At 34.7% G+C, this 12,206-nt stretch overlaps 1 protein-coding gene across 1 annotated transcript in view; it reads right to left on the bottom strand.

Moving 5' to 3' along the window:
- Positions 1–12,206, bottom strand: part of LOC149212026 (serine/threonine-protein phosphatase BSL3-like) — an 82,064-nt gene that overhangs the window by 35,189 nt on the left and 34,669 nt on the right. Inside the window, exons 3-7 of the mRNA XM_089391648.1 lie at positions 11,023–11,101; positions 10,835–10,914; positions 10,633–10,727; positions 10,426–10,525; positions 4,520–4,589 (exon numbers count right to left, since the gene is read on the bottom strand). Of these exons, the coding sequence (XP_089247774.1) occupies positions 4,520–4,589; positions 10,426–10,525; positions 10,633–10,727; positions 10,835–10,914; positions 11,023–11,101 (424 nt within the window). The remainder of the gene's footprint in view (positions 1–4,519; positions 4,590–10,425; positions 10,526–10,632; positions 10,728–10,834; positions 10,915–11,022; positions 11,102–12,206) is intronic.

Consider the following 12,206-nt stretch of genomic DNA (forward strand, 5'->3'; position numbering starts at 1 on the left):
GGCCAAAACCTCTCCCTCTTGGAGAGGAAAACCCACGCAAAATTCTTCTTATATAGATTCCATTGACAAATGCCAAGACCATGACCCTTGACACAATCTGCCTCTCCAAGACCAAGACATCAATCCTAATCTTCATCACTGCTGAGACCTTCATCATTGCTTTACTGTTGCATTATTGAGACCCTTACTTCTTCTGCATTATTACTGCACCATGACTGCTCTAGAGATTACCACCGATGTAATCTCTATACTTTCATTGAGAACATGATCTTCAAATACAAGATCATAACTTGTGTTTGCACCTTACTATAGATTGAGATGATGTATAGCATTATGAGATCACAATCCTCGTTATCATCATTGTGTCGAGACTATGGTTATTACTGCTCCTTGTAGCATACCAAGACTGCATCATACTAGATCCGAATATTGTGATAACTATTGAGACTGTATGTCTCCTTTATCCAGGTATGCCGAGAATCTCTTGATCATCACCGAAAACCTATTTTATCATCAGTGTTATGCCGAGACTGTAATATATATAGGAGACTGAGACAACACTCAACGTGATCTTATTAATACAGTGAGGACAGACTCATTCACATGGATGTCGACACTGTGATGGATACTGTGCACCGAGATTACTGTGACTGTGTCTTTAATTTCACCAATACTATAGCCAAGTATATCACCACGATAGGATCTGCTTAGGGTATGTCGAGATCATTAGCTATGCTATTGTGATATATCCAAACAAATTCGTATACCAAGATTACATGTGCCAAGACAAAGATGTCGAGATTGTCATCACATAAATATATCTAGCCCAGATGACATGTCAATACTGTGTCGTATTCTTCTCTTCCCTATCTATCTGAGAACTTCACCTTCAAATCACAGGTATGTTGAGAGTAGATTTTTCTGGGTTCTTTTGCTCCTTATACCCATCCGAGGTAGCAGTTGAACCCTAGATTTATCTCTCCATTTGTGCGGATCCCTGCTCCTTTAATCACCAAAAAAAAGAGCAACAACGCGAATTTCTTCTTGTTCTTTATGCGCTGACCCTAGATGGGTATTTATAGTGGTTTGCGCCACATATTTGAGTCGGCGTGATCCCATGAACCGACATGTCATTTCCTTGAGCCGACATGACTTCCATTTATGCATTTAATTCATTTTTCGAGCCGACATTAAGATTTCTTTGTTGTTTTGCTTGTAGACTTCGGTGGGCTTGCTTTTGAGGTATTGATCTTGGTCTTGGAGGGTTGTTACACAACTTTGAGGACTTGTCTACATTTACATAGTTTCATGAAGAGCTTTCATTACATGACATGACTCTTTGACAAATAAATCAAACCTTAAAGACATCAAGAATAAGTCTTTGACCTAATTACACTTCTTGCTCATAAAACCCATTAAGCAAGATATACAAAAAATAATTTGTTACGTCATTAACAAAGATCATGTCATTATGAAGACCGAACCTACTTACATTTTTCTTCAACAGTTGACACTCTCAAACATCTTGAAATATTTAATGGTAATGTTATTCCTTTATCTTTCCTTTTTATCCTTTTACTTTAAGAATTTAACAATCACCATTGATTGCCTGCACTGCTTGGATTTAGGAGTTGGGGTTTTTGTTCAAGATTTAGGGTTAGGGAGTTAGGTTTTTTGTTTAGGATTTAGGGGCTAGGTTTTCTGTTTAAAGTTTAGGAGTTGTCTTTTGTTTAGGGTTTGCAGGTTAGGTCTTCCCGACGTGATTGGTTCAAGACAGGGTCGGCCCATTGAGACCGATTTCTACTGGTTTCGTACCAAACCTATCAATCGATCTAGGTTGGTGGCCAGTTCGACCCCTTGCCCCATCCAATCAAACAATTTGGACCAAGCCAATTTTTAAAACACTAGATTGCATAGGTTCCTCAATCTATTCCCTAAAATCTCCCATTTGAAAAGAGCAATAATGGAAGATAGAAAAAGCTTAACATGTCAAATCAAGATTTTGTTTGAGTGACTATACAAATTTACTAGGGTTGAATGTTTGTTAAATGTTTGTACAATGGGGCTATAGTTAATGTTTGTGGAGTGTGTTTCTATTCAAGATGGTAGTAGGGTTTTCAATTATTGAGTTCTAGCGATAAAATCAGATTTCTTTAGTGTATATTTAAAGTCCTAAAAGCCAGCCTAGATCCATCTAAACTCCAGATCTACCAAGCGCCAAGAGGGATCAAATCTCTTTTCACCTTAAAAGAGGTTTGCATCTCTAGAGATTTATCACTCCTGATGCTTGGTAGATCCGAGGTTAAGATGGATCTAAGTTGGTTTAATTATTATTTATAATTATAATTATAAATATAGTTATTAATTTTATCATTATGTTTTTTTTCATTTTTATGTTTATGTTGACAGAGTATAATTATTAATTTTATGTTTATTATTTTATTTTATTTTTATTTTTATGTAATTTAACCAAGTCAAAATGTTAAACTAGACATTACATTACAACATCTCTACCATATTGGTCTCGAGAATGCCTCTCAGTGCAATGACTAGTTTAGTTCGTATACAGTCGAGCGAAAAGAAAAAAAATTACACAAAAAGAAACAATTTAATGGTTAGAAGTTTAAATCATGAAAATAGATGATGTTTCCCGTATTTGAAAACAAATGTTTGGACAAGCTTTTATTGGAATAAAAAGTGTGATGTAAGACAAATGTGGATGCCCAAGCAAAGGACTCGTTTAACCTTCATACACATGTTGTCAATGAACATGCTCTTCATAACCCCTTGAACAATGTCAAAGTGGGTTCACATAGATTTCGAGTGGAGGCAGAACACCAACTCAACCAATCAAATAAGATCTGTCAATTGTCCCATCTTTGAAAGGTGAGACAGGAGTTACTCATCTTTTGTTTCCCAATTTATTACAAAGTCTAAGGGAAGATAGGCATAAATTGGAAAGAGGGTTCAAAAAAGGTGATTGGGTCTTTGTAAAACTTCAACCATATAACAACTATCCCTAAAACAAAAGAACAAACTAACCCCAAAATTTTGTGGTCCATACCAAATCAACAAAAAATTTAATCAAGTAGCTTATTCCCTAAATCTACTAGAAAAAAGTTGAATTTGTAACATCTCTCACATCTCCTATCTCAAGAACAAAATAGGACACAATCAACAAGTGCAAACAAAACTACCTATCCTTCGTGAAGAACAAACACCCTTACCAAAACATGAAGGTATTTTGACTACTCAAGATAAATCACTACAATCATGAATGGTGCGCAAAATACCTTATCAAATGGAATAACTTACAAAAATAATATGCCTCTTGGGGGGATGAAACCTTTCAATAACAACATCCTTACTTACCAGTGCTTTGAGGACAAAGCATCCTTGAAGGCGAAGGAAATGCAACATACATAAAGCATGTATAACAAAGATTACTTAAATATAATAAACCACTAAGGGATATAACCCTTCAGTATAACCTTTAACCTTGAGCTGTCTATGTATATTTACCCTAATGAATGTTACTGTAAATCATCGTTCATTTATTATTCAATATATTATTATAAATTGCACATTGGTGTGTTATCTCATAACTGCTCACTGTGTTTATGCCTCTTGATCTGCATAGAGATCCATATACACAATGGACCTCTAGCTAAATGACTTTCAAAAATAGATTCCTAAAACCATATTTATAATAATGACCCTAGTAATTAAATTGTACCAACTTAGAGTAATAGCGTAGTTACATCATAGTCACAATATATATCCCATAGGTCACATGTACAAGTCAACAAAGACCAACATAAACTAGAACACAAAGTAAATCAAGTGACTAATTTGGGGTTAACAACAAATATTTTCGCCTTTATTGATAAGCATAAATCTCAAAGAATTTGACCACAATTTTGTTTGAAAACCTAAACTATAAGCAAAAATGATGCAAAAAATCATCCAACTATACATACAATAGTAGGAAAGTTAAACCAACCATATACCACATTTCTTTGAATACCTTAAGACTCCCTAGTAAAAGCATAAGCAAAAAGACAGCACACAGACACATCTAACCATGCATAGACCAAGTTTAGGAAGAAAATAAATTTATCATCCAACATTATCATAAATAGACATTATACAAAAAACACATCTATTTTCATGTGGTGTACTTCCCGTGGATAGGAAAAGATAAATTTCTCTCAAACCTGGCAATTTTATCTAAAGATATGATAGAATTCAAAACTTCACAAGTTGTCCTCATTGTAAAGTACCAGTTACATAGTGACAATACTCTCTACATGAAGATTATATAAGGTCCGTTTGAATTTAGGAATAAACATGATAACTGACTTTTCAACTGTGGGTTTTCAAAATGTAGCAAAATTACAACATCATATGTACAATGTATCAGACTAAACATAAATATAGAAAACTTGTAACTGTTGAAATGTCGTAAAGTCTGCATTTGCTTTAGTTTCCATAGCATTGTTATTTTTAGAATACATACCGCACTGCTTGCATCCCTCCCTCCACAGAGTAAGAGCAAACCATCAGAACGTGCACTTGCAGTTGCATACCTGATCAATCATTTACTTCTACCATTAGAAGCATGCAAACATTGCAAGGAATGTCAATAAAACTTTCATTAATGAAAGTTATCATATTACTTCATAACAAGCTGTCATAGCTTTTGAAAATATAAACAAGTATTTACAATTTAATAATCCTTTCTTAAACAATTCATTATAAAGCCCCATCAAAAATACTTCATTATAGATGAAGTTTCAAGCAAAACCTTAGGAAAAGGCTAGAATAAGCTTCCACATCCTCGTGTTCAAAATGAAAAGAACACTTAGATCAATCCCTTAACCATAATTGCCACAAACCAAACAATAAACATTTGCATGATAGCAAAACAAGCAATGCTTTGAAACTCAGAACCAGAACCAGAACCAGCCAATGCACTAAAAAGCCAGAGAAAATTGCAAAATAATATCAATCTCAGTATACATCAAATGACAAATTTGCTCATACATATTACTATATAGCACATGTGGATGGGAGGGGAGGTTTATGTTTATTTCCCTCAATTTTTCATTTTTCGCTTTTTTCCGTATTGTAGATTTGGATTGGTTTAGAAGTGGAATCAACAAAACCTGCAAGTTTGATTGGCTTGGTACTAAATGGCCAATTTGCATAACAAACTAGCCAATTTCCCATAGAGAAAACCACCAATCTAGCTCAAGCCCAGTTTTATGCTTGCAAGGGTTACATTGGAAGAACCAGATTCCCAATTCACACGGTTATTTTTTCTTTACTTTACTTAATTCTCCTTTTTTCACTATTTTTTCCATATTGAAAGTTCAAACTAGTTTAGAACAGGAATCGAACATATGGGTTTAGCTAATTCAATGCTAAATGACCAATTAGGGTACCAAACTGGCCAGTTCACTATGGAACCTACCAAGAATCCAAGACAAGTCTCGGTTTCATGCTTGGGAAGGTTGCACTAGAAGAATAGACTCGTTCCAATTCTGGTTCACGCAGTTTTTTAATAAAATAGTAACAAGTCCTATTTGGAAGAGGTTGAATAACATAGTTGTCTCACAAAAAATGAATAATGGTTGACTCATAAGAATGGTTGCCCCGGGGTCTCTGTCATTTGAGCTCCTGTAGCATAGTGATGTTCATTGTGAACATAACGCAATCTATTGATCCCGACTCTCAATTTCTCCCTAGGAATAGTGAGTCAACTTCTTCTTCAGTGTGTTCCAAGTTCCAATGGTTCATGATTCTAATGCATTCCACTCTATGGAGTTCTTGTGCATCGTGGTGCTATATGTTGTTATGTTTTGATCATTCTAAAAATATGTGGAGAGGATTCAAGCTCCCCTTACCCTATGTGTGATTTCACAAAGAGAAGGCTTATAGTGCTGTAAAAGTACATACCTATGCATGTGGAGTACAAAGCCTCTATGGGTCTTCTTTTGTGGATGTATTCCTCAATCTATGGATCTTAGTGGGTCATTCCTATGGAGATTTAGATTGGTTTAGAAATCGAATCAACAAAATCTGCAAGTTTGATTGGCTTGGTACTAAATGGCCAATTTGCATAACAAACTAGCCAATTCCCATAGAGAAAACCACCAATCTAGCTCAAGCCCAGTTTTATGCTTGCAAGGGTTACATTGGAAGAACCAGATTCCCAATTCACACAGCTATTTTTTCTTTATTTTACTTAATTTTCCTTTTTTCACTATTTTTTCCATATTGAAAGTTCAAACTAATTTAGAACAGGAATCGAACATATGGGTTTAGCTAATTCAATGCTAAATGACCAATTAGGGTACCAAACTGGCCAGTTCACTATGGAACCTACCAAGAATCCAAGACAAGTCTCGGTTTCATGTGTTTCTTATGGATTTGTGTGCTTGGGGTCTCAACTTGAGTGCTTATGTTTGCTATGAATTGTCTATAGTAATCACTACTTGTCTCCAGATATGATGGTCACTGATGTGTATCTCCCAAGAAAAATTATTTGTGTTTGAAGTCGAGACAAAGAAAGTAAGTTGTAATGGTCTCTCCACAGTTGATCTGCAATTAATTGTCAATAACCTTCTATCCGATGTAGAATTAGGGGTCGTTGTTTTCAAGCCTTTCTAGCACATAAGGGGTCAGGGGTGTTTGAAACAAGCAAAAAGAGGACTAGAGCAATGACAATGGTAGCAACAAAAACGACAAGAAGTTGCCCAGCTAAAGAAACTCCTCTATTTCATGCAACGAGCCATCATTTCTAAAAAGCCTACTACTAAGTCCCCTTTTGAGCCTGCCCATAAGAGGCCCGAGATGACTAACATCACTCATAGCCACAAATGCAACTGAGAGCTAGATGAATGATCTCATCCTTCAAAAGCCCTCCTAGAGGATGATTTTATTAGTGACCGTCAAGGAGACCCCTATTTATTGCAATTTAACAAGGACTGCAAGGCTAAAAGGTGGAATCCTACTTAAGGTTTAACCAGGAATTCATTTATGTAGCATTCAACAAAGATTAAGCAGCTCAAGAAATCTTTTTGAACAAAGTATGGATAATTTTGAATGCCCTAGTTTATGTGTAACCTTCACATTAAAACTACAACCCAAAGTATGCAACTCGACATTCAATATCCATGTGGCTATGTAACGAACAAGATTCGTATATGCAGTGGAGTAAGCTTCAAAATACTTTGAAGACAAACACATCCATTGCAGGACAAGTAAGTGTATATTGAATATTATATAAGAATTGATGAGATGATTACAATGAGGGTGAGGGTCTGCTTATATACCCTAGGCAGGTACCTCTTCACCAACGGTTATTTCCTTAGAGACATACATTTTCATTAACTAGTTACTAATTTATCATTCTTATTATTATTGTTTTACATTATTTGTATTATTTTATATATATTTTTATTCATAACATTGTGTTCCTCTTGAAAAAGTTTGTCCTCAAAGCTTATTGATGAACGGGCTATATCTCTTTTACCGTTTCAAATACCTTCTTGTCTCTAAACTTTCATCTTCATTGGTACAAGACGATATGATGCTCTAAGTGATAAACAAAATTGTCGAACTGAGAATGGATCAAACCATCCTAGATTAACTTTATGTGGAATCTTCAAATCACTGGAATTTTGTAATGAATTGTTACCATAGGGCTGGATTTTGCAAACTTCAGTATTCTTTGAAACATAAATCTGTTGTTTATGTTCTGAGTGATATAGATTGGTAGATTGATTGAGGTGTCTATTCTTGTGATTCGGATGTAGATAAGGAGTTCTTGTTTGACCTTCCTTTAACATGTGTGTGGCAATTTCCAGATTTACTTTAGGTATTGATGTTGTTGAGTTGGTTATAGAATCTTCACTAGAAATCTCTGGTGCTTGAACTGCAACTTTTGAGTACATCTTCATTTCAATAGGTTTATCCACTTCTTGAGTTGTGATATTGACTAGATTGGTATTCATTCCCTTAACTTCAACTTGGACTGTTACAATTGGAGACTTCAATACTTCTTTTTGAGTAAGTTGTTTTAACTTGTCATTTAGCAACTTCTTGTCACTTTTAAGCTTCTTTATTTGCGTTAGAAGGTTTTGATTATGATTCCTTAGACAAGAAAGTTCATCATTTTCTCAATCATTGACTTTGTCCTAAATATCCTTCTCTTTATCTTTTATACTTTTGATTTGTTCTATTAACCTTTGGTTCAGGGTTTTTAAATGCAAATTTTCTTCTTCCTTTTCTAATAGACTCCTGTTGAATTTCTTCTCGAGACATTCATTTTCTTCCTCTAATTTTTTTCTGGTATCTTTGGACTTCTTGACCTTCTCAAGTAATTTTTATTATGGTCCCTTAGACGCCAAATTTCTTCATTATTTTCTGTTGAAGTTTTGCAATTTCTTCTTTTAATATTTTAATTTGCGTCTAGGTGTTACCTTGATATTCTTCCAAGATAAACAATCTTTGACATTTTGGACAAAGTATTGTGTGATTTTTAAAAATCAATAAATATTGATCTTTTCCATTTTCCTAGAATATGGGAACCATCTGGGCAACTCGAGGAAGCCTTTTTCTCTTGGTCTTCCATACATGGATGCATGGCTTTGGACCAAAGACTGGCTCAAATGGACATATCATAGAACCCAAATGCCATCTTTAATTGTGATGTGACTTGCAATAGTCATGGGATATCATAAGTGTTCTAATCCATTTTAGGTTGTGCCAAAGAATACTACATCAAAACTAGATTATTATGGCTAAAGATCAAAGTTAGCAAAAGCAACCATATTAAAGCAAACTACAAATAGAATGATGCCTAATGGCAAATCACTTCATCAACACATGTTAATCATCTTAGTATCTGCATGGATGCCACACCGCCCTCAACCATTGAGAATTGATGAAAAAGCTAGCAATTTCAAGAATGGTGGCTTTTGAATTGTCAGACCATTGCTAGCATCTAAGTCACCCGGTTCATGTTTGTGTTCAAGTTCAACGTCCTTGAAGTTCAACAGAAGTTCAACAGTGAAAATTTTAAGGGTAGAATTCAGCATTAATTTCGAGATTACAAAATTTGAAAATGAAAAAATATATATAATAAAATTTAATACTCTCCTTAAATACAATGATTAAACATTAAATATATATTTCTAAAGACGTGTTCTTATTTATAATCTTAAATCATGTTCATGAAACATAAATATAACATCAAAAAGTTTATAAAATTGAGCATTCAAGAAGAAAATTGGAGCATGAACACCAACTACTTGGTGTTAGGATTGGAGATGGAATAAACCCAGTGCCTTTGAAAAATATAAGTTTGTTTATGGTATTAATGGTTGTCTCAAAACATACTTTGGATGGCCAAATTAACAAACTGTGGAAACTGCAACGTAAATAAAAGACACAACTCTTCTGTCTTCTTAGCATGTGGAAGCCATTTGCAAAGCCCAATGAGGCCTTTGTTCTTCCTAGTTTGATATTTGGGAGGTTGCTTTTAAGCCAAAGACTAGCTCAAAAGGGCATATCACACAACCCAAAGGCCCTTTATGTAAAAATTGTAATGTACGTTTTTTAATCTCAGCTTGTTGATGGGAGCATTTTCGAATTCAGATGTGATACGAATTAAGAGAAGCTGCATATATAAACCTTGTAAGGTGCATAAAGCAAGCATCATTAGAATCAGAATCAAATCTCATTTAGAGTTATAAATCATGCAATATTATAACTCAGTTCACACAAGTGTGTATAATGGAGTAGATTTGCTCAACTTTAGCAGTATGCAATAATATAAGAACAAGGCATCATTATGCTTTTTCCACTGATCAGAATCACCTATTAAATCATACAGATGCAATAAGAAATTAAGAATGTTGAAATAACAGCATATTCATGCCATGGCTGCCTTCAGTTCATACAAAATGTCATTCAAGCAAAGCCAGATACATGTCCCCTTTCTGAAGCTCAAGATGGGATAAGCTATTATGAACACAAATACAACGCAAATTTCCTTCTTTGAACAACAGGCATAAGTTGAGAAGTAAGACAATGAAGAACTTTCACAAGATACTACTGACAGTAGTTTGTGTAGGCAATAATATATAACCTGGCAAACTACAAATACTAATCTAAATTACCAATCTCTGGATTACAAAATGATAATTGATTATCCCCATCATTATCAAATTTGGTAAACAGGATCATGACAAGTTTCTATAAAGCAAAAACCATGACACATTATAGTTCGATTTTCTAAAAAATCTCTTAGCACGTAACATTGATAAATGATGCCAAAAACAAAGGACAACAGATTATGACCTAGAAAACAAAGGACAGCTGATACAAGGTACTATATAGTATTTTAAGTCTTACATGCAAGGAGGTGGGCCATCCCCTTCTGGCTCCACTTTTCGCCACTCATAAGGCTTGGCTGCTGTATCCAGAGCCCAAACATCTATCAATGGTCGCTTCCCTGAAACAAAGTATATAAAAATTCAAAGAGCCGTCCTGCCGAACAAAAGTATATAACAATATGCAGGCACCAATAGCATTGAACAGTGTCAGGATATAAAATCTTACCATCATTTCCACCAATTGCTAGCAAAAATCTTTGCCCTACAAGAGCCATGACGTGACCATAGCGAGATCCAGGACCAGGTCCATGCACAACTACCCTGCCAAGGCATCAAGTTTTCAAACAGCATAGTATAGAATTCCAACAATATACTAGAATGTTCTTCTCTACAAATTTCAGTTATAGGTTTCAATCTAAAATTATTACCTATGCCACCGTGCTCTTTGTTGAGTTAGGTCAAGGACATGCAGATCTTCTGATGAAAGCCCTGCAGGACCAATACCACCCTGCAAATGATGTCATCAACAAAAAGAGAGAGACTAGTTTAGGATCAAGCAAAACCCACACTTCCTGTGAACAAACATAACACAGATAAAAGAGATTTGAAAGCACACCTGGATCACAACCATGCTACCAACAGCAGTTGCAGCATGTGCAGCACGGGGTGATGGTGGTTCCCCCAAAGGATGGAGCCTGAAATCAGTATTATTAATGAGAGAACTGGACATGTGTAAAATCAAGACATATGGTCAAAACAATTAACTCGTGCAGAGAGAAATTGGTATTCCAGTCCTCATATTCTAGTATTTAAGTTCCATGGATGCACTACCACATCTCTGGAATATTGAGAAGACAAATCTGTTTGTTTTAGCTTTTTTCCCTCTAAGATTGGTTTTAATTTTAAACATAAGGAACATCAATCTGATGATTCTAAATTATATTAATTAAAAATAAAAATAAATAATATAAAACAAAAAATAAAATTCCCACCACCCTATCCCACAATTTAAGTTCCATGGACCTGCTACCACATCTCTGGAATATTGAGGATACAAATCTGTGAGTGCTAACCTTTTTCTTCTAAGCTTGGTTTTAATATAGACATATGGAATATAAATCTGATAACACTGAATTTTTTTTTTTTTTTTTATTATTATTTTTATTTTGTGTTTTTTGTATTTAATTTGTTATTATTATTTTATTCATTTAGTTATTTTTATTCACATTTAACTCTTAATTTATTCATAGAAGCGGTTTGTTGCAACTAATTTCCTTTTAAAAATAATTGACCTTTAATTTTTAAATATTTATTAATAAACTATTATTTTGATCCCGGTCCATTAGTCAATATTAACGGTTGGTCAAACTAGCCGTTGGAGGCTCTGCTCGGTCTATATAACATGCTAAGCTGGATCTGTTTCTTCAACTTGTCCTGACGATGAACCACACTGGTTGGTTCGAAACGCGTCGACAAATGGTATTCTATGTGATTTTCGCCGAAGAATTTCTCTCTAACACTGAATTTTAACAAAAAAAAGAATTTAAACGGTCAATAGTTGAATTTTTCGAAGAGTCCAACAATGATCTGGAAGCATTTGAATAACATTACGTGTTGGAACTAAGAGTTACCCAACATATTGGATCATCGGCTATGACTCAATAATCGGCTCCTTCTATGTTACATTCTCATGCTTTATGTACTTCAATCAGCGTTCTTCTAAAATGTGTTCTGTAATATGAAGCCTCTCCTGTTTCCATTTAGAGACTTACACTGCATCCTACTACAAGTATGTGCTAG

The sequence above is a fragment of the Pinus tabuliformis genome, chromosome 1_1, assembly GCF_031772625.1.
Source record: "Pinus tabuliformis cultivar Carrire ecotype Pingquan chromosome 1_1, CPIR1, whole genome shotgun sequence".
In the NCBI taxonomy this organism is placed as follows: domain Eukaryota; kingdom Viridiplantae; phylum Streptophyta; class Pinopsida; order Pinales; family Pinaceae; genus Pinus; species Pinus tabuliformis.